The 21,331-nt window shown below is 37.7% G+C and overlaps 1 protein-coding gene across 2 annotated transcripts in view; it reads right to left on the bottom strand.

The window, feature by feature from the left end:
- Window positions 1–328: 328 nt before the first annotated feature.
- Window positions 329–21,331, bottom strand: part of LOC124169841 (protein singed) — a 159,038-nt gene continuing 138,035 nt past the window's right edge. For both annotated transcript variants that reach the window (XM_046548632.1, XM_046548640.1), the window contains exons 6-9: window positions 14,365–14,521; window positions 14,108–14,269; window positions 13,558–13,691; window positions 329–2,167 (exon numbers count right to left, since the gene is read on the bottom strand). In XM_046548632.1, coding sequence (XP_046404588.1) covers window positions 1,962–2,167; window positions 13,558–13,691; window positions 14,108–14,269; window positions 14,365–14,521 — 659 coding nt within the window. In that variant the 3' untranslated portion in view covers window positions 329–1,961. The remainder of the gene's footprint in view (window positions 2,168–13,557; window positions 13,692–14,107; window positions 14,270–14,364; window positions 14,522–21,331) is intronic.

Below are 21,331 nucleotides of genomic sequence, written 5' to 3'. Positions count from 1 at the left end.
ATGATAATCGATGTTATAAAATGTAAGCACTTTCAATTCAACCAGGAAATGTCACTTTCATGAAACCACTGATATTCAGTAATAGTTATTCTTTAGCACACTAGATCTTGTCTGATACATATGTATATTTTCACAGTCTACATTGTGAGACAAATTGAGTCATAATTCAGTATTTTTTATCTATTTGAGCTTTACTCTTATGATGACTTCGTAATCATCAAGTAGTTGTCAAAATCTGTTTCAACAGTATATAGTGAGGAAAAGCTTGCCCCCAAGTATCAAATTATATAGGTATATATGGACCAAAGTCATATTTTTTTCAAGAAGCATAGAACATTTACGAAACAGGGAAAGGTGTAGCCACAAAGTTTTGGCTGCTAACACCTTCAAATATTTTTAAATGCAATATCTGGTAGATCGTTTTACTGTCTTTACGACTTTGACTTCCCAACTAGTTCTATTTCCTACACAGTAAAAACATCTCATTTATTCATCATCAAAAAGTGTTATGCACTCAGTATAAACAATAAAATGCATATGAATTTCTTCCAATCAAAAAAGGTGGCAGTGAAGAGTGAACGAAAAGTACCCCTCTGAATTTGCAAGTCCATATAAAATTCAGGCAACGTTTCCCCAGTGGCAGTTTGGTTCAAGTTCAGTAAGTTATAAAAGGGTTTGGCAGTAAGTAACCCACTAAATCATTTTTAAAGTAATAATAACTCAACAGGCACAGATACTTTTTACCCGGCATGATTAATGCATTTTAAAGCAAAACTAGTTCGTCTACAACAAGTGAACTAGGAACATGGAAAAGCAACTACGATATCCTACATGTGAGACAGTCATTTTAGGCATATTTTTTTATAAATCAATATAAGTATTAAACCTCACAAATTTTAAGTACAAAACTGTAAATTTCATCGATTATCATATAGGTATATAAGAGTATCAAAATATAAAAAAATTACCCCGAGCAAATTACTTCCCCCGTAATCTACACACACAATAAAAATTTCCTACCGCTCAGACAAATTGAGTGCTCAGGAATTCACTTTAGACAATCATTAACTTTTTACTTTTCAGCTAAAAGAAAGCCCAAGTACAATGAATTGCATTTTCTCTTAAATAAATAAAATCCCCAATAAAATCCTACACAAGTAGCATTTTTAATAGGGCCAGTCTGAAAAGAGTTGATCAATGAGTAACTCATTCCTTGGACAACATGCATGATAGCACTTCCAAGTCAAGCAAATAGGAATGGTAGTACATGACCTGTCCATCTCGCTTCTATATCTAAAAGAAATTGTTAATGTTTCTTCACTTTGCATGCATTTTCTTTATCTTTCTCACAGTTGTTATGGAGATAAAAGTTAAGTAGCATAATATACACTGCTAGCCAGGAAGATTCAAAAGCTTCTTCCAGAAGTTAAATGGAGCCACCAATTACATAGCTTTGTTCATTACATAGTTTCTTTTAATTTAGATGATGGAACAATATGCTGTGAAAGTTGAATCCACGACAAATCTTGGCTCATCAACTTTTATGACTTCCATTTAAATCATTTACCATTAAATTTTTGAGTTAAATAAAAATTTAAATGGCAATTTGGTGCTGGAGAAAATATAATATGTTTAAATTAAAACTGAGGTCCTAATGTCCAGTGAAAGTTTGACCAATATTCAGTACTCATCACATCTAGTCACTTTCAACAAATGTGTTCATAAAATCATCTGACACCTTTTGCAAGAATCTGATGATGTCTTGAAGAGGATGAAATTATTATAAATGTCTGAACCACTATCTCAGCAAAAGAATTAACAAAATTCACCTAAAACACCATGGAGTGATATTCAAATATATATATCTCTATTAATATTTTAACATTCCAAGAATAAAAGGCCCCAGAAATGTTGTAAAGTGCGGGTTTTAAGTTTTTGAATTGGTAAATGAGCATTTAAGTTTAGTATTCCCATTTGGTTGCAGTTTCATAGTCGGAACCACCTAAACGGAAAGCTCCATTTTTGCTGGCTGCAAGGTAGTCTCCATTGGCAGATTTTATGCAAATATGAGTAGGATCCCTCAACTCCAAGAAAAACCCTTCATCGGGGCCAGCTGAGTCAGCCGAAACTCCTTCACCATCAGCATGCCAGTATTTCCCATTATGACCTAGTGAAGAAAGCAGTTAAAAATTATCAAATCAAGCAAAAATGCTTTACATCTAAGATGAAAAGCAAATTGATGACAGAATATTAACCCTTAATACAAGCAAAAAACACTGGGGAGTTAACAACTCTAACCCATTTATGCCCAAGCACCTATTGCTAGGGCAGTAAACAACCCTTAATGAGACACTGAAACTCCAAGAATGGGAGCAAATATGCGAGCAGGTTTATGTTTTTGGTTTTCATAACCATATTCTGAGTAATATTTTCCGACTAAAAATTGAAACAAAAAATAGTAATGAGTGTTGGCAGGGATGATTCATGTGTCAAATACTCTTCCGTTGGACAACCTGGTCCTTGGATTTTGATGTATGATCCCCATACCAATTTTGACACTCTTGCTTGTAGTTCTCCCATTGTGTCATTGGTTATGTATGAATATGTAATTTGGTTAAGGTGGTACAAGTGGTACGCCGAATAAAGATGGCGGGTTGAGAAGTTTCCATAGATCGTTCGTGTTATTGCCACATACTTGTTCTATTCCCAATTGTCTTGAACCTATGTGTTTAGTTATGGTCTGGGCACCACCAAATCTAAGTTTAAACATGGCGCAGTCGTTAGACAAGTTGGGAGGAATAAATAAGTATTAGTAACTGGTGTAATAGTCAAATATATCATCATGGACGCGTTGTTGGCATCGTCGGTGAAACTTCCACCAGATCTCGACCTCCAGGGTGCCAATGCTGCTACTAAATTTCCTGCGTGGTTGGATGCATTTGAAGATTACTTGATTGCCATCGGACATGATGAATCGCATGATAAAGTCAAACTATCACTGTTGCGAAATATTATGGGGGAGGAAGCCCGCAGTGTTCTGTCAACGATCCCAATGACTGGCGAGGAACGCAAATCTTATGAAAATGTGACCAAAAGACTTGGTGAATATGTGAAGCCACGGACGAATGAGTGTTACGAACGATACTTGTTTATGGATCGGAAGCAAAATGAAGGTGAGACTTTTGGCCAGTTTACGACAGCATGCAGGAAGTTAATTAAATCTTGCAATTATAACGATACAACGGATGAAGAAACCGTTGAGGAGAAAATTTTGAGGGATAAAATAGTGCATGGTATTAGGGATAAAGTTATCCGTGAAGGTCTGTTAAGAGTTGATAACTTAACATTGAGGAAGGCAGAAACTTATTGTCGAGCGACAGAACAGAGCAGACAACAGGCAAACAAGATGGAAGAAATAGGCGACACAGCAGGTACAGTAGTGGATGCTGTAAAAACCAGACACAGGCAAAGCAATTCAAAACCCCAAGGTAAAGTGTTTCAGAAGAAAATATTTAAATGTACACGATGTCAAACAGAACATGGTATTCGTCAATGTCCAGCTTACGGGAAGACATGTCGAAAGTGTGGGTTGAAAAATCACTTTGCCGTCTCGTGTAAGGTAAAAGCTGTGAAAAGTGTAGAAAAAGACGATGAGAATGAATCTGATTCGTCTCTATTATTTTGTGAAAATGTGAATGTTGTTTATAATGTGACAAAGGGTGATCAAAGTGTGAAAAGTGTTGAAAGTATTACTCAAAATGTTACCGAGTGGTTTGCTATACTAAATGTGGAAGGTAAGAAAGTGAAGATGAAGCTAGACCCAGGATCGGAAGTAAATGTAATGCCTTTGTGTATTTTGGAGAAACTTGATAAACCAGTAAGCTTACGTAAAACAAATGTCCAGTTAGAAGGTTTTGATGGTAGTTAGAAAAAACCTTTGGGTGTTGTAAATTTATGTTGCAAATCAACTAACAATCAGTCATGTCTTGATTTTATGATTGTTGAGTGGAAATGTAAAGTTTTATTGGGTTTACCAGGGTGTTGTGCGTTAAATCTTGTTCAAAGGGTTACTCAAACTAATGAAAAAGTGCACCAAATCAAAGCTCAGAAAGCAAAAGTGCCAGATATGTTAAATTTTAGTGCTGAAAGTAAATTTATTTCAGAGAACAAAGAAGTATTCCAAGGTCATGGGCAATTTCCGGACAAGTGTTCACTAAGTATCAGAGACAAGGTAGGAGAAATATTGTATCCTCCATCCAGAGTCCCGCATGCCCTCATGGATCAGTTTAAGTGTGAATTGGATCGATTGGAAAAAAGAGGTGCTATATGCAAAGTTGAGAACATGAGTGATAATGCATGTGTTAATAGAATTGTCTTGATTGAGAAATCAAACAAGAAGTTGAGACTATGTTTGGATCCGTCAGATCTAAATAAAATTATTGTTAGAAAACCTTTGATTCCATATAAATTGGAGGATATTTGCATGAAATGCAGAGGAAAAAAAATTTTTACAACCCTTGATCTGTCAGAAGGGTTTCATCAATTACTATTAGATGTCGAATCATCTTGGTTATGTTGTTTTGCTACACCGTTTGGTGTTTATCGTTACAAAGTGTTACCTTATGGGTTAAGTAACTCAGGTGATTTATTTGATGAGAAAGTGTTAAAATATTTTGGTAGCATACCTAATGTCATTGTGTGTAGAGATGATTTGCTTATCATGGGAAGGTCTGATGAGGAACATGATCAAGCCCTACAAAATGTGATCAATACTGCCAAAATGGTTAATGCCAAATTTAATGGAGACAAAATGCAATTTAAGAAATCTAAGGTCAAATTTATGGGACAAATAATTTCTGAACAAGGGATGCAAATTGATCCTCAAAGAGTAGATGCCCTAAAGTCACTTAAGAGTCCAAAAAATAAGAAAGAGTTGCAAAGACTTTTAGGCTCATTTAATTATGTAAGACGGTATGTACCAGATATGAATCAGGTCATGAAACCATTATTTCATTTATTGAAGGAGAATGTTGAATTTAAATGGTTGCCTAATCATGATAAGGTCCTTGACAATCTTAAAGATAAAATTTCACAAGCATCATCCTTAGTTCCCTTTGATCCATGTAAGCCAATAATTATGCAATGTGATGCATCTAAGGATGGACTAGGATGTTGTCTCTTTATTAAATGTGGAAATGAGAATAAATTAGTAGCATGTGATTCAAGAACAATGAGTGACTGTGAAGTGAATTACAGTCAATGTGAAAAGGAATTACTTAGTATTTATTATGGAGTAAAGAAATTCCATGAATTCATTTATGGTCTACATGTTACGGTTCAAACAGATCATAAACCTTTGTTATCTGTGATGAAAAAACCAATTTGTAAGATCGGTTCAGTAAGGTTACAAAGACTCAGGCTGAAGTTACTGAAATATGATCTTGAATTAACCTATGTTCCGGGTAAATATTTGCACTTTGCAGATATGTTATCACGAGCTACTCATGACAAACCTGAAATTGACCCTGAAATGTTTGAAATGGTTCATTCAATTAGCAAACACCTTCCAATGTCAGATGAACGTCAACGTTCATTTCGACTAGCTACGTCCAAAGATCCAACGTTAATGTTGATCTCTAAATATTGCCGGGAGGGTTGGCCCAAAAATGAGAAGGTTGGTAATGAGTGTAAACCTTATTACAACAAACAATGTGATATATTTGTAGAAGCAGGAATGCTCTATCTTGGTGATAAAATCATTGTTCCTAAATAAATGAGGCAATATGTATTGGATATTGTACACAAGGGACATACAGGGGTAAATAAAAGTATTGCCAAAGCAAACCAATTATTTTGGTGGCCTGGCATGTCAAGTCAGATTGCTGAGTATATTCAGAAATGCAGACCCTGTGAAAAGTTTAGGCCATTTAAAACCAAAGAGAAATTGACCCCTCACTCTGTGCCTAAATTTAGATTTGAAAAGGTAGGAGCAGATTTATTTCAATTTGGGAACAAGTCTTTTTTAGTCATTGTTGATTATTTTTCACAATGGTTAGAAGTATCTATTATCCCAGATAAGTCAGCACATTCAGTAATAAATGCTATGCAACAAATATTCAAATGGACAGGTTTTCCAAAGACTGTTATAGCTGACAATGTACCTTTCATGTCACAATTGTGTCAAAGTTATTTCCAAGAAAGAGATATTACTCTTAGAACAAGTACCCCTCATTATCATCAAAGTAATGGTAGAGCTGAGCAAGGAGTAAGTGTTGGCAAAAAGTTGTTAAAAAAGTGTTTTGAAGATGGTTCTAATTTTCATGAAGCTCTAATGGAGTATAATAACAGTCCAATCATTAGCTTAGGAGCCTCACCATCTCAAGTACTAAATAGTCGCATTATGAGGTCTAGGTTGCCAATATCTCTATGCCAGTTAGAACCCGAAATACAAATGGATGTGTATGAAAAACTGTGTGCAAGACAAAGTAAGATGGAAGGATGGTATAACAAGCAAGCTCACAGGAAGGAGGAGGAATTTTTTAAGGGGGAGAAGGTAGTGGTTAGAAGTTCAAAAGACAATTGTTGGGAAAAAGCAACTATCACAAAAAAGGCAGATGAACCAAAATCATATTGGATTAAGGTAGATAGAACTGGATCAGTGGTTAGACGTAATAGTTATCAATTGAAAAAGTCAAAAACCTCAAGTGATGAGAGATGTCTATTTCCATTGTATGAAGATGTTTCTAACTTAAACCATATGGGGAGTGATACTGTAAAGGAAAATTTTATAATTCCTGAACATGTCAATGTACCAAATGTTAGTGGAAAAATGCATGAAAATGTTAACTGTATGGCTCATGAGAGTGGAGCAACTAATAAGAATGTTGTACTTACTAGGAGTGGAAGAATGGTTAAACCAGTGCAAAGAATTAATCTATAATTGTTCATCCTGTAATTATATTGTACTGTTCAAAAAGAAATCTAAAGGTGTGAAAGATTTCGGAGGGAGGTGTGTCATTGGTTATGTATGAATATGTAATTTGGTTAAGGTGGTACAAGTGGTACGCCGAATAAAGATGGCGGGTTGAGAAGTTTCCATAGATCGTTCGTGTTATTGCCACATACTTGTTCTATTCCCAATTGTCTTGAACCTATGTGTTTAGTTATGGTCTGGGCACCACCAAATCTAAGTTTAAACACCCATATTGCACCTTTTAATTTAATGTGTTCATCAAATAAAACCCTGATTCTCTGTAAGAAGTGTAATAGCAATCACCCCCATGACCTTCTAGGATTCCCTGCCAGCTGTCGATCTTGGGGTTAAGACTACTGCATTATTGATAACCCCATATAATGTTTTCCACAAGCATTGATGAAATATTTCTTTGTTCATTGATTATAAAATTAAAAAGAGGCTGCAGATGAAATTTAATATGAATAGGGAATGGTTTAAGGTTTGTCTTTTCCAATTTCCAAGCAAAAGCAAGTGTTTGACAAAATTCATATGATTTTACACTGTGTCACCATTTCCTACCAGAGACAGCTCAAGTAGGAGTTTTACTGGAACACTTGTAGCCATAAGATTAGGTATTAACCCCTCAAGTGTGACTTTAAATACCCGTGGTCCTTCTCTCAGCATGCAGTTGATATTTAATATGAATATTTAATGCACAACACAGCGTTTGCCTCCTCTGAACACCATCCCTCAAGGGTGTGCAACACACCATAGGCATCCAAATCTTTCCTCGGGTATTCCTATCTCTTAACCTTCCATAAATCTACTTTTAATGACTGTATATGTGAGACATATCTGCTTGCTTTCGTTCTGTGCCCCTAAGTGGTCTGTGTTTGCGTTCTCATATTTTTTAGAATATTTTTCCAGCTGATGTCAGGAAAGAAATGCTTCCTCTTGGGTCATCCTCTGGTGGATGCTAATGAAAGATATCCTTCCACTCAAGGTCTGGTTTGTGCTTTCATAGGAATTGTGTATAACGTGTGGGGATGCTGAATGCTTTCCTCAGTGGTTCATTATCATCTGCTTCTCTGCCTCATCGTTTCCTTTCTCTTCCATCGAGGCAAAGGCATGGACTGTCCCAGGCATCGTCACTCAACGCCTCTCGGAACCTGGAAGACTGGCCAGCGTCCCCACATCTTGGTATCTTATTTACAACATTTGAAGCTTACAGTTAGGGTTTTTTCACCCATATTTTTGCTTTGGTGATTTTTTTATTTTATTTTTCTGCCTTGGGTCCACTCCATATCTGTACCTCTCTTTAGTTGACCATGGCTTCTAGCTCGCGTGAGCTGTGAGATAAGCAAGTGCTTGACACTTTGGAAGAGGAGAGCGTAGAATGCTCAGATACTACTTCGGAAATTTCAATTGGATACTCTCTGGATTCCAGTTCTGAGGAGAGTGAAGAACCTTCTCATTTTTCTGTGATTTTCAAGAAAATAATTGGCAAGAGATCAATAGTGCTGACCCTCCTCTACCTTTGTGTGTGAATTAGTGGGAAAACAAATATTGCCTGTTCCGTGTACAGATGATCCCTTGGCATATTTTGAGTTATTTGTGATGATGAAATAATTTCAATTATAGTGACTGAGACAAACAGCTACGCAGCAGAGTTTCTTGCTTGTGAGAAAGAGAAAATTACAAGGCAAAAAAATCGTGCTTTCAAAAGTTCCCACAACAATGGGGAAAATAAGGGTGTAAATAAGGTTACTGATATTGATGGGAATAATTCAGAAATCAAGCCTCAGAATGTATTTTAGCAGAAAGCATTTATTAGAGACTCCATTTTTTCCCAAAGTAATGAGTGAGCAAAGGTTTTCATTGCTCAGCAAATTTCTCCATTGTGTAGATTATACAGATGAAGAGGTTATAAAAAAGGATCTAAAACTATAAATTTAACCGATTAGTGAATTTTTGAAAAAAAAGTTCTAAAAAGTGTATATACCAGTTAATGAAATCAGTGTAGATGAGTCTTTGTTATTGTGGAAAGGTAGACTGTCATGGAAAAATTATATTCCCATGAAAGCTTCCTGGTTTGGGATAAAATTGTTTGAACTTTGTGACTCCACAGGGAATTTTATTAATTACTGTGGCTCAGGGACAAAATTGGGCTGTGAAATCACAAAGGACACAGATATTTTTCAACAAAAGTTGTAGTGAGTTTGTGTGAGAAACTATTAGACTAGGGTAGATGTCTTTATATGGAAAATTTTTACAGTATTCCCAATCTTTTCCATAGGTTAGTTCAGAGGAAAACAGATGCTGTTGGAACTGTGAAAATCACACGGTATGCCAGTAAACCTAAAAAAGAAGCTAAAGAAAGGAGAAGTTGTTAGTGCAAAGTGTGGGAAATTAGTTGCTTTGAAGTGGAAGGATAAATGCGATGTTGCATTGCTGACTACGAAACATTCAGACCAAATGCAACTCGTAAGTCGAAAGGGCGAGCTAAAATGTGTAAAATGCGTACATTCTATACCGTAAAGCTGGTAATAACAAAGATCACCCAGCATTCAGAATAAGCTTATTGAACAAAATCATGGATAGAATTGAGAACAGCACAAAGGATGGCCCTTGGATATGGATACAGAATGTATGCGATTGACCGGGCAGCATTTTCTTCAACAAAACCCGCAAACAGAGACATTTAAGGTTGGAAGAAGAAAGTGTGTAATGTGCACAAAAAACGGAAAGAGAAAAGAGACAAGACATAGATGCAACACAAGTTAACTACTAACCACCGGCCAAGGGGAGCAGGAAAAAGTAAACGGCTCTGGAAATTGTAAGTACGTATTTATAATTATAAAATTTAAGCAATTGTTTATAAAATATATTTTTTGGATAGCAATATCGATGCAAAAAATATTTTACTAAATCTCTGCATTAAATCTTCAGCGCCTCCAAATTAAAGTATCCAGGGTGTTTAAATACCTACGATTAAAGCACTGTATAGGAACAAAATGGTGAGGACACATATGCTGCGTCGCAAATGCTTGAGAGGTTAAACATGTTTTATTCATTTCAATAATAACTTTCTTATTCACTGAATACGAGTAATTCATTTTATTCAATTCAAAGTAGGTGTGAAGCACATCGAAAGGTAACTCACAGCAGTAAACCTCTTAAAAGTACAATCTGGTAAAAATTAACTCATTTTCCTACTGACTTTGTAATTTGCAGTGAAAAAACATTTCTTTACATTAGGCATATAACAGGAGAAAACTGTTACTTTCTCTCCCATAGATGGCCTAGGCTATGCAAGCTCCATTCAAGATGGTTCCCTTCCCATCTCTAACACAGAAACAAATCAAAGGGATCATTAGGCTGGAACCTGAATGACGTGGTCATCCATTGTGGTTGATTTCCTGCATCAACTGCAGGGCATAAACAGATGGGTGGGCCACGGTTTACCAATTGCCTTCAGGCGTATGGTACCTACATGGACTCGTCATATCCTGACTAAAAGAATCATTATGCTTCAGTGCTCCCATACTAACATTCTAAATTTTTAGTAAGATTGATGTCACTAATCCTACATTCATAATTAATACTATTTCATTTTTATTACAATTAATACTATTTCATACTATTTTAAAGTTTAGCTCATCCCTGATTTTTTTGCCTGTTAACACTATGCTTGCATGCGTCAGACATTTTCAGATTTAAAAAATAATGTAAAATCACTGCATAGAATGAAAGGTTTAAAGAATTCTCTCTGGAGGGCGAGGACTGATACATAGTGAGCTTAGCTTATTGGCTAAAACAAAAGGCATCATTTTTTGACATCATCCTCATTCATACTGAATAGCAGTGTTGGAGAAGAGAGGATTAGCGGGGGTACATTGAGTTATACAAGTCACAATCAAACAACTCAATGTACCCCTGCTAATCCTCTCTTTCTTTTCAAACACCGCAACCTTCCTTAGCCCTCGTCTCCTCACCCACCTTAACCCTGCCCTCCCCTCGCTGGTCAGATACCTATACACCACCTATACACACAGGAAAAACCCTCATTCCAAACCAAGGCTGCTCCTCCTCCCCCTCCATTCCCTGCTTAACACCCACCCCCACCCACTCAACCAGTCCACTCCCTTCCGATAGATGTCCTTACTGTCGCATTCAAAAGGTATTTATAAATATAAGATGCATGTAAGATCAGTCACCTGAAGATGTAACTACGTTACGAAACCTGGGTCGTGCCCATATTAATACAATAGTAGTGAACCTGACAAAGTTTTACTCCATTATTTTCAATATGGAGAGGTTTCAAGCCTGAAGTTATCAGTTATACAAAATTAGGTTTTTCACTTAGAGCATCTTTCACTTTAGGAAACAGTTAAGCCTCTTTAACTTTATAAATGTGTGAGATCACTGTTTTCTTTGAGTAAAGATTGATTCAAGAGTTATTAATATTAATTTTATTACGTTACAATGAAATTTCATCTATAATGAAACGTTTCTATTTGTATAATAATTAGAGATGTGCGAATAGTATCCGCGAATACTCGAATACCTCGAATACCAGAAAGTATTCGATATTCGAGATCTCGAATAGTTATGCCAAAGGTACCGTCTCGAATACCTCGAATACTTTGAATTTCGCGTCATACGCTTTCGCTCGCACGTCATTGGTAGTTGACTCAGAAAAATGAGAACTCTAGTCGTTTAGTGCATGCAGCGCCGTTTTAGGCAAGCTGGCAAACTATATCAAATTCGCGGTTTAGAGTGGTGAAAAGAGTTCGACATGGGGAACCGAAATTGATAGGGTGAAAAAATCCGAGAATCCCAGGTGTCCCCCGTCAGGAGTAACTCAGTGCCGTGGGATAGCAACATAGGCGCAATTCCCACGATCCGCCATTCCCTCCATTCAGCATTCATCCCACCCAATCTGACGATTTACTCTTCTCCGAAATCAAACAAAATATCCCACCTCGTGCAGGGATCGTATTACGAAGACTTTAGCTTTGAAAAAATATAAAGTTACCGGAAAATAACAGAATCGCGTTTCACCCTTCACTCTTTCTCCCCCACTGACCATTTTCCCGCATCCATCTTTTGATAAAAATAAGACGAGGATTTTACCACGTGTCCTTTGTGGCTAATAACGACAGGCACTTATTTTGAATTCTCCCCAGGAGATGAAACTACCACAGGGAGGAACTCAGTGCCGTGGGATAGTGACATTGGCGCATTTCCCACGATCTGCTATCCCCCTCCCTTCAGCATTCGCCTCACCCACTCTGACGATTTCCTCTTCTCCGATATCAAACAAAAGATCCGACCTCGCGCAGTGATCGTATTACGAAGATCTTAGCTTCGAAAAAATATCAAGTTACGCGAGAAAAATAAAAACGTGTCTCTCACCCACCCCCTTTTCTCACCCGCTGACCCTTTTCTACCAAGCTGCTTCGAATTTCCCCCTTTCTGGAGGTCAACTGCTGCATGAGTCATCTACTAGCCCGAAAGGTGTCTAACAATGACTTTCGGCAATTAATATTACACTTTTATTGGATTGAAATATTAGTAATATGCGCGTAATTTAAGAAAGAATAAGACCAAACACGACATATTTATGACTTTATTTAAGCATTTTACGCCGGAAAATAAATGCCGGAAAGACGAAGAAATACGACGGGGGCTTAGCATTTTGGCGTAATGCTCAAATGGGTGCTTTCCTATTATTTTTTTATTGCCTAAATCGAAATATTAATACTCCTGGAGTACGTATTTAACGCTTTTAGATTTTTATTCGACGATATCTATTTTTCGCGATTAAATTAAAAGTGAAAATTTTCAAGCGCACGAAAACGCGACGCGTTAGTGGGAACGATGGGGAAAAGTCCGTGTGACGCATTTCTGGTTCCCCCTCCCGCCTCGTGAGGTGACCTTGGGCGAGGCTCAGAGCGCTCATACCTTACCAAAGCTTACCTTATCAAACGAAGAAAACTTACCGACCTTAGCCAGTTTTAATAAGTGATTACTAAGACATGTTTCCCTGAGCTCTGTGCCTCATGTATGCATTAGTAACCTCAGACGAAGTAAAACTCCTATCCTCTCGTGTAGAAACTAGGTCCCTGTGATGTCAAGTGGAGTGGCATCACATGGGTGCCTAAGTGGCCTTTTTCTAATGAGGATAAAATTGACCATTGCCATTGGTCTAGACCGGTATTTCTAGCACCAAATAATTTGTATATTATGAATACACCAATGGTAGGTAACGAATCACAATCAATGTCTTTCGTTTTCTTAAATGAAGGAAACTACCCTATTGTTTACATTAAATTAAAATATTCCATTAATCAGCTAAATTCCTGTTTGAATCCTTTAAAGGCAATCACAATTACTCGCCAAAATCTTGGGTTTCCTGCTGCATAGGCGACATAGTCAAACATTCTCACATTCATAGTTAAGTATTCGAGGTATTCGAAATTCGAGGTATTCGAATATTCGAGCAATGATTTGATATTCGAATTCGATATTCGAATTCGAGAAATCTACTATTCGACCCATCCCTAATAATAATTACTACGATGTACTATTTTACTTACCTTTAAAGTATACAATTCCCTTCTCTCCTCTCTCCACAAGGATTGTCTCATAAGTAGCCTTATTGCATTCGAGTCTTGCAGATCCACTCTTGTAGCCCACAAAACCTTGTTCACTTTTCAGCACCAAGATAGGTCTATAAAATTGATGAAAAAATTTTCAATCTAATGGGATCGTCTCACTCTTGTAAAGAGCAACATCGATAATAATTATTAGGTAATATATGAATAGAACCAATTTTAGCTTGGTTTCTTCAAGCTTCTTTCAATGCTATATGACCAAGTACTTCACCATAAAGAATGTATGCAAGATTTGTATGGAAATACAAGAATTTTAATTGTTTGAAAAGGTTTTCTTTTATGAATTATCTACATCAAATTCAATACTTTTCTAAAGTCAGCAGAAAAACACATGAAATTCTCTCGAAAATTTCTTATTTTTTTACACCAATGAGAAAAGAAACTCTTAGAATAGAAAAAAAAAGTGAATTTTGCCTGCCAAAACTACACAGAGACTTTAATATCATTTTCACAATAATAGGACATAGCTTACCTATTGATTAAATAGAAGTAGTATTTAGCGGAGTCTTCCACCGAGTCAGCATTTGCATATAAATGCCCGGATCTTTTGGTTGCAATGTATTTCCCATTATTAGCACGGAAAGCAACTGATCCATCATTTTGCCAAACAAGATCATACAAGGCATTTGAAGACCTAGAAAATATGATGCAAAATTGATGACATTAATAAAGACTACCGAGGGGCGGCAACATACCTAGATGGAAAATACAATTGATTGAAACACAAACTTTTTGTCACCAGCTGCTTGAATTCCACCGCCAGTTTCCAGGGTCCAGTAGCGATCTTGCATAGTTCGGATGTACCACCTTTTCGTGGACGAGTCGTATTCCAGTTGGAAGGTTTCATGGTCGGATATCTCATCCTGGTTGGCGGTGACATCAACACCTATAAAACGAAAATTAAATTGACATGAGTCGGTTGTAAAATAGTACGATAAAAATAAAGACAGTGTAATGATTTAACGGGTAATGACACGAATATAGTTACTTCAGCCAAAATGTAATGAGTTACTTTGGCCAATACCTATTGCGAGAAAAATTATAGCTTAAGAGTTTTTACTTTTGAATCTTGCCGCGAACTTCAAAAAACAATAAGCTCTGTTCCAATTTCAATTTTTTTCCGCAACTTAAATTCTCCCTTTTGCAATTGTTCTCGATTGCACGATTTCGCAAGTTAGAAGTAGAGTTGCAGACCGACATCAGAATCATTTTTAACGCAGTTTCCCACGAATAGAATCAATCGGATAAAGTTCTCCTCGAACTAGAGCAAATTCAAAAATTAGGAAAGGGAAATGCCAAAATATCTCTATTCGTTGTTTAATGACCGCCTTCCTTTCACCATTTAAAATCAAGATGGCCTAGCAAGACCAACTCAAGACTACAATATCCTACATGTAAATTGGGGTTCGGAATTTCGAAAAAGTATACACCATGTATGCACCTTTTAATGACGTTTTTGAAGGCGTTCTGAGATTTGAAATTCCGTTTATAAAAGTATAGTTTGAATCAAAGTTTTTGAAAAAAATTACTTAATTTAACCAACGAGGGAGGGGGAGGTTGCAGCCTCCAAAATCCCCACTAGATACGCCAATGATTGACAAAGGGAACAAGCGCGTAAGTTGATGACATGACCACGGGATGTAAAATCTGTAATGAGTAAACATATCATTACAGGCAGAGGCTATGAATAACTTAATATTACGAGTAGGTACTCAACGTGGGTACGGAGTAGATTACAAGCACAATTATTCAATTCTCCAATGAAAAGAATGTTTATGAGTAAAAAAAATAACAAATACGTAATCGTTTACAATAATTCGATTAATGGTTGCCCTCAAAGGACGACCAATAACGAGGCCAGAGATCGAACCGTAGTACCAATTGCATTTACCATTAGTTTAAAATCTTAGTGACGCACGCATTTCGGTAGCTCGACTCGATCACATTGACAATTATGGACTCTCGCGTCGGCAGTTCGTTGGCCTTCAATCGGCCATCCGCCGCCCTCCGTCTCGCCTTGGCCGTCGGGTCTGCCCCGCCACCTGAGTCATTGCCACTTGCAGACCGACCTTCCTCAACGTAGGTATCGACCGGCCCGGGTATCACTTCCCGCGCGTCTATTTGGCTGAAGCCCATCCCACCCAGACAATACAAATTATCACGCCTTCCTTCCCAATTACAGTCTATGTTATTTCGAAAACTGAGTCGTAACTTAGTGGAATGATCTCCAAATGAAACGCGACTTCAAAAGATTTAATTCGGATGAACATATCCCAGATAAATAACGGAGGGGGTACCCCACATCAACGTGGGATCCACTCATCTGAATAATCTCTAAAAATGGTAGAATATGATCATCGGTCCGGATTAAAAACTAAGAGATCATTATCGCGAAGTTCCATTCACGACAATAATTGCTTGTGACAACTACGTAACACGTGATGACGACATTACAAGTTGAAACCCAGAAATATTTTTGGAGAGAACTGCCATTTCTTCAAATCCTTGAACTTACATCCTAGTTAATGACACAACAATGAACCAAAATAACCAAGTATGGATAAAACTAATCTCTTGGTAGAAAGTGTCGATCTAATTTTTTCTTCGCAAAAGAGCGAATTCACACAGGATATTTACGCTTAATACACACTTTCAGGGTGGAAATTCCACTAACATTCTAAAAAGATTTTTTCGTGCATAATTTCCAGTCTCTTCCTTTAGTTCAAGAAGGGCACAATATATCAGAAAAAAGACGTACAAAGAAGCGGCACACACTACTGAGCAATGTAAATCCAGGCAGTCGCGGCACAAATCTTTGGGCTGATTCCTTTTTCACTAGAGATAATAACTGCACTGCGGGGGATGCTTCCTACCGCCTTAGCCCGTTAACGCCTATTGGAACCTTATGGTACCAGCTGGTAGCGCAATATTAAAAGTACCTTTACTGTTTACAATCGTAATTTATTGTGATCGTTTTAAAATGATAAGCATGTTTTTAAATTCATTTTTTCATTAAGTTTGCTGTTGTAATTCTATATTCAACGCTTTTACAGCAGTTTGGAAATTGAAAATTTCAATCAGCACAATTTTGGATGATTGTGTACGTTTTCTGCGAAAAATTATAAATATTTAACGTTTGTTGGACTTAAATTTGAATTTCTAAATGTTTATTGAATTCATTTTTTAGCCCCTTAAATTCCTAGACCTCCTCTCTGTAATATTAGTACTAAATGAATTAAATTTGCGCTTAATTACCCAGAATTGGATTAATATTAAAATATATAAGATAACAACAAAATTCGGAGGAAGTTTTTAATTGGTGTATTAACGGGTTAGTCCTCGAAAGAGATGCATACGCATGGAAAAATATTAATTGCATTAAGAATGCATGGCATACGGAGAAATATTAAAGAAGAGCATGGGTTCGACCCTCTCTTCTTCCGAACGGATTTTAAGGATTCACACGTTGTACGTTCAACACAAGGAAGTAAGATCATAAACACACAAATAATGGAATAAAATGGAGAGCTGAACAAACACGACTTAAGAACCATATGATGCGGGAAAATATCCTCAGCCTCCGTGAACATAATTTAACAAGCCGCGACATGTGCTACATCAATTTGAAAAGCTATTAAGTTTAGCAATAGGGTGGTTTCCTATTCTTTTTTATTGCCTAAATCGAAAGATTAGTACCCCTGGAGTACATATTTCACGCTTTTAGATTTTTAAATGACGATATCAATTTTTGGCGATTAAATGAAAAGTGAAAGTTTTCAAGCGCGCGAAAACGCGACGGCTAAGTACGAATACTGGGAAGAGCCCGTGTGACGTTTGGCTGCTGCTGTGTGAGGCCACCTGGGTGCGAGGCTATGAACGCCGCTACGATGCAGGCTGCTTGTTGCCAAACATGGCGGTAGCGTAGAGTACCCTACTAGCAGGTAGCACTTGGTTTAAACAAGGATTATTAATACCCTATCAAATGAAGAAAACTTACCGACCATAGGCAATTTTAATAGGTGATTATAAAGAAATGTTTCCCTGAGCTCTGTGCCTCATGCATGCATCGGTAATCTCAGACGATGCAAAACGAGACGAATCGAGGTCCCTGTGACGTCACGTGGAGTGGCATCGCATGGGCGCCAATCTTGCCTCTTTCAAATGAGGTTAAAGTTGACCATCATAACATTCGTCTAAACTGGGAATTCTAAAACCAAATAATTTGTACATTATGAATACACTAATTGCGGGCAACGAATCGGAATCAATACCTTTCGTTTTCTTTGATGAAGGAGACTACCCTATTAGGATGCCAAAAAATTGTCATTAATTGATAGATTTAGGAAATAGTTTTGATCACTATTGGGAGAAATTTTCCTATCACATTCCTGAGAAAAATGAACTGAATCAATTGGAGCAGTGGGTAGCAAAAAATATTGGGGACGAAAATATAAACAGGAGACACAACATAACAACACACCTTGAAACAAAGCCTATGGTATCTTTCTGTCAATGCATTAGCGCCCATTACCTTTACGTACGAAGGCATTTTTTCCATAACGTGGGGTGAATAGTGACCCAGATAATATCCTTACTGAGAAAGTAATAAAGAGGAGGATATATAAAGCAGTTTGTCCAATAAAATTCAAGCACAGGACTACGGAAAATTTAGGAGCGCGGTAAAGAAAGAGGAATGGCTGTGCGGGGAGAGACGTATAAGGGAGGTATCGGAGTAAATGGGGTAGAAGAGCAAGGGTGTGGAGACGAATGCCGGGCCCGCAGCACTTGGCAGCGGTACAAGTAAAGGTCCCAGAGGGGGAAAGTGAGTGAGGAAAGATGGGTGCAGCATCGATGGGGTGCGGCGTTAAATGAAGGGAAAGGGATGCGCTGGCGACTATTTCGCCACGCAAGGAATCAACCAGCTCATCCCTTTACTATCCGTTGAAGCATTCCGAGGGCCGTACAAATAGGCTATTTTTTTGTTGGGGAATCTGTCTGACATTATTTAAAAAAGGAAATCTTTAAAGCGCCCCAGAGAGTAAAGGGAGCCAAAAATTAGCAACTCTCGAAAAATAATCGTGCAAATGGTAAACGATTATAAACTCAAGAATTTATTAACAGACTTAGCAGAGAATATAACTAACTGGAAGAGCACACCGAGGTAGTTTCCGTACAATAATTGTATTTCTCGACTATTCCTTATCCTTTTTACAAGTTTGCAAAAGTTCTTTAATCTACGGATAATATTTAAAAATAATTTGAATGCTAACAATTACACACTTACAAAATTAAGCTATTGTAATCATTTTTTTGAACGAGGATACGATATAGAAATGAATAAAAAGTGTGTGCGTAGGAAGATATGGCTCAAAATATTCCACCTTTTACTTAATTACAATCGGTTTCAAAGCAATACTAAATTCGTAGCTCGATATAATTTAAATAAAGCACCGAGTTCTCACGACCGACAATTACAGACGCCCATAAGTACCTACATCGAGATGAAAAAAAAACCTCGAGAGCGAATCCCATCACCTAATTCATCCACGATTTTTAATAATATAGTGCGAAATGAAATGAGTGTTCACTTGAAAATGCCTTTAAAGTACCCCAGTTGTTACGAAATTATTATAATTATCACATCCATAAAACACTAATAACAATGAAACATGATGAATTAACATTGGGCGAGGTAGTGACGCCCGGCACATCCGGAAATAGGGTGGTTTCCTATTATTTTTTATTGCCTTAATCGAAAGATTATTACTCCTGGAGTACGTATTTCACGCTTTTAGATTTTTAAATGACAATATCTATTTTTCGCGATTAAATGAAAAGTGAAAAATTTCAAGCGCGCGAAAACGCGACGCTCAAGTATGAATGCCGGGAAATATCTCCGTACGTCGTATTTCTGGTTCCCCCTCCCGCCCGGTGAGGTGACCTTGAGGCGAGGCTTAGCGCTGATACGTCGCAGGCTGCCAGCGGGTAGCTGAGTACCTTGCTGAAAGGTAGCGCTTGGCTTAAAAAAGGTTTATTAATACCTTATCAAACGAAGAAAACTTTCCGACCTTAGCCAGTTTTAATAAGTGATTATTAAGACATGTTTCCCTGAGCTCTGTGCCTCATGCATGCATTGGCAACCTCAGACGATGTATAAATCCTATCCTCTCGTGTAGAAACTAGGTCCCTGTGACGTCACGTGGAGTGGAATCGCATGGGCGCCAATCTGGCCATTTTCAAATGAGGATAAAATTTGACCCTTGCCATTCGTCTAAACCGGTATTTCAAAAACCAAATAATTTGTGTATTATGAATACAGTAATGGTGGGTAACGAATCGCAATCAATGCCTTTCGTTTTCTTTGATGAAGGAAACTACCCTATTTCGATCACTTCCCTCCAGAATAGTACCTCGAGTGAGTTTCGTTGGGTGCGTGTAGGTGGGATAGGCCAGAGTCGCGGCGGAGCGGTGCCCTTCTATCGACGCAGGGGCGGGCCGCGAGGAAGACACCCCCACTCCCTTGGAGATATGCAACGGAGGAGGGAGGGATGCATTGGCGAGGAAGGCATGCTGGGAATGAATATCGGAGGGGAGATACCGTGTGCACGAGAGGAAGGGCACAAGAACCCTGGGACTCAACCCTCGACGGGGGGAAGGGGAGTGGAAATGGTGCGAAGGCTAGCATACCGACTTTGTTGCTTCGCGTCCGACCGCAGACGAGATGCAAGTTAGCATCATCGGTATCCAAGCAGTCTTTTATGACTTTCTTTGATTTCTCTTCACTGAAGAGAAGCAAGCTCCTCAGTGTGATGAGTGTAGGTGCCCTTTAAGTATCCGACATATCCTGACAGTGTGTGACAAATACCGTGACGCGCGGATACGGGTTCAATATATGGGGAGGGGACCTTGAATCTCTCCTAGGAGACCACACTAGTAAGTTAAATAGTATAATTTTATTTCTCAAGGAAATAAGTTTGTTTAATAAAATCTTAACGTTCCTGTCTATTTTATGTAAATAAATAGTACAGTAACCATCCTTTTAAAAATACGACTTGAATCAAATGACCGAGTGGTGGTGCAGAATGACCAAGCTGTCGACGCACCCTAACACTAAATTTTACTACTACTATGATTTTCTGTGGTTATTTTTCTTTCATTGGAAATATTTGCAGATTATTTTGATTATTATGGAATTTGATACTTCTTTAGGGGCGTTAGGTTGCAATATTTAAATTATAAAATACAGCACAACCTACGTAATCCGGCACGTCCAGTTATCCGGCGAGCAGGGCTGGCTACCGCCCTTCGGCTAATATAATTTCGTCAGTTTTAAATCAAAGGTTTTTCAATACATAGTGCGTATTTGTTTTATTATTATGTACATAGGTGTTCTTCAAATCATAATTTTCTCGAAGTTTTGGTCACGTGACCTTTTTTCGATCATAATCATTATTAATTTTATTATCTACCTTGACTCACACCCAAAGCAGTAGGGAGAGTTGGCATTCATATATGTGTTTAATTACAAAATTATTCTTTAAAAAGATTTTTCAGCACAGTTTTCTTCCCGCACGTCTCCAATAATCCGGCGTTTTCGATAATCCGGCTATGCCACGTGATCCGTCACATCTTCACGATTCCCCTATCGTCACTCTCGTACTATATACAGTGTAAGCGCGACCGGAGACAGAAGAAA

The sequence above is a fragment of the Ischnura elegans genome, chromosome 1, assembly GCF_921293095.1.
Source record: "Ischnura elegans chromosome 1, ioIscEleg1.1, whole genome shotgun sequence".
NCBI classification, from domain to species: Eukaryota; Metazoa; Arthropoda; class Insecta; order Odonata; family Coenagrionidae; genus Ischnura; species Ischnura elegans.
The sequence above is the reverse complement of the archived record's forward strand: the minus strand, read 5'-3'. Positions and strand labels throughout refer to the sequence as shown.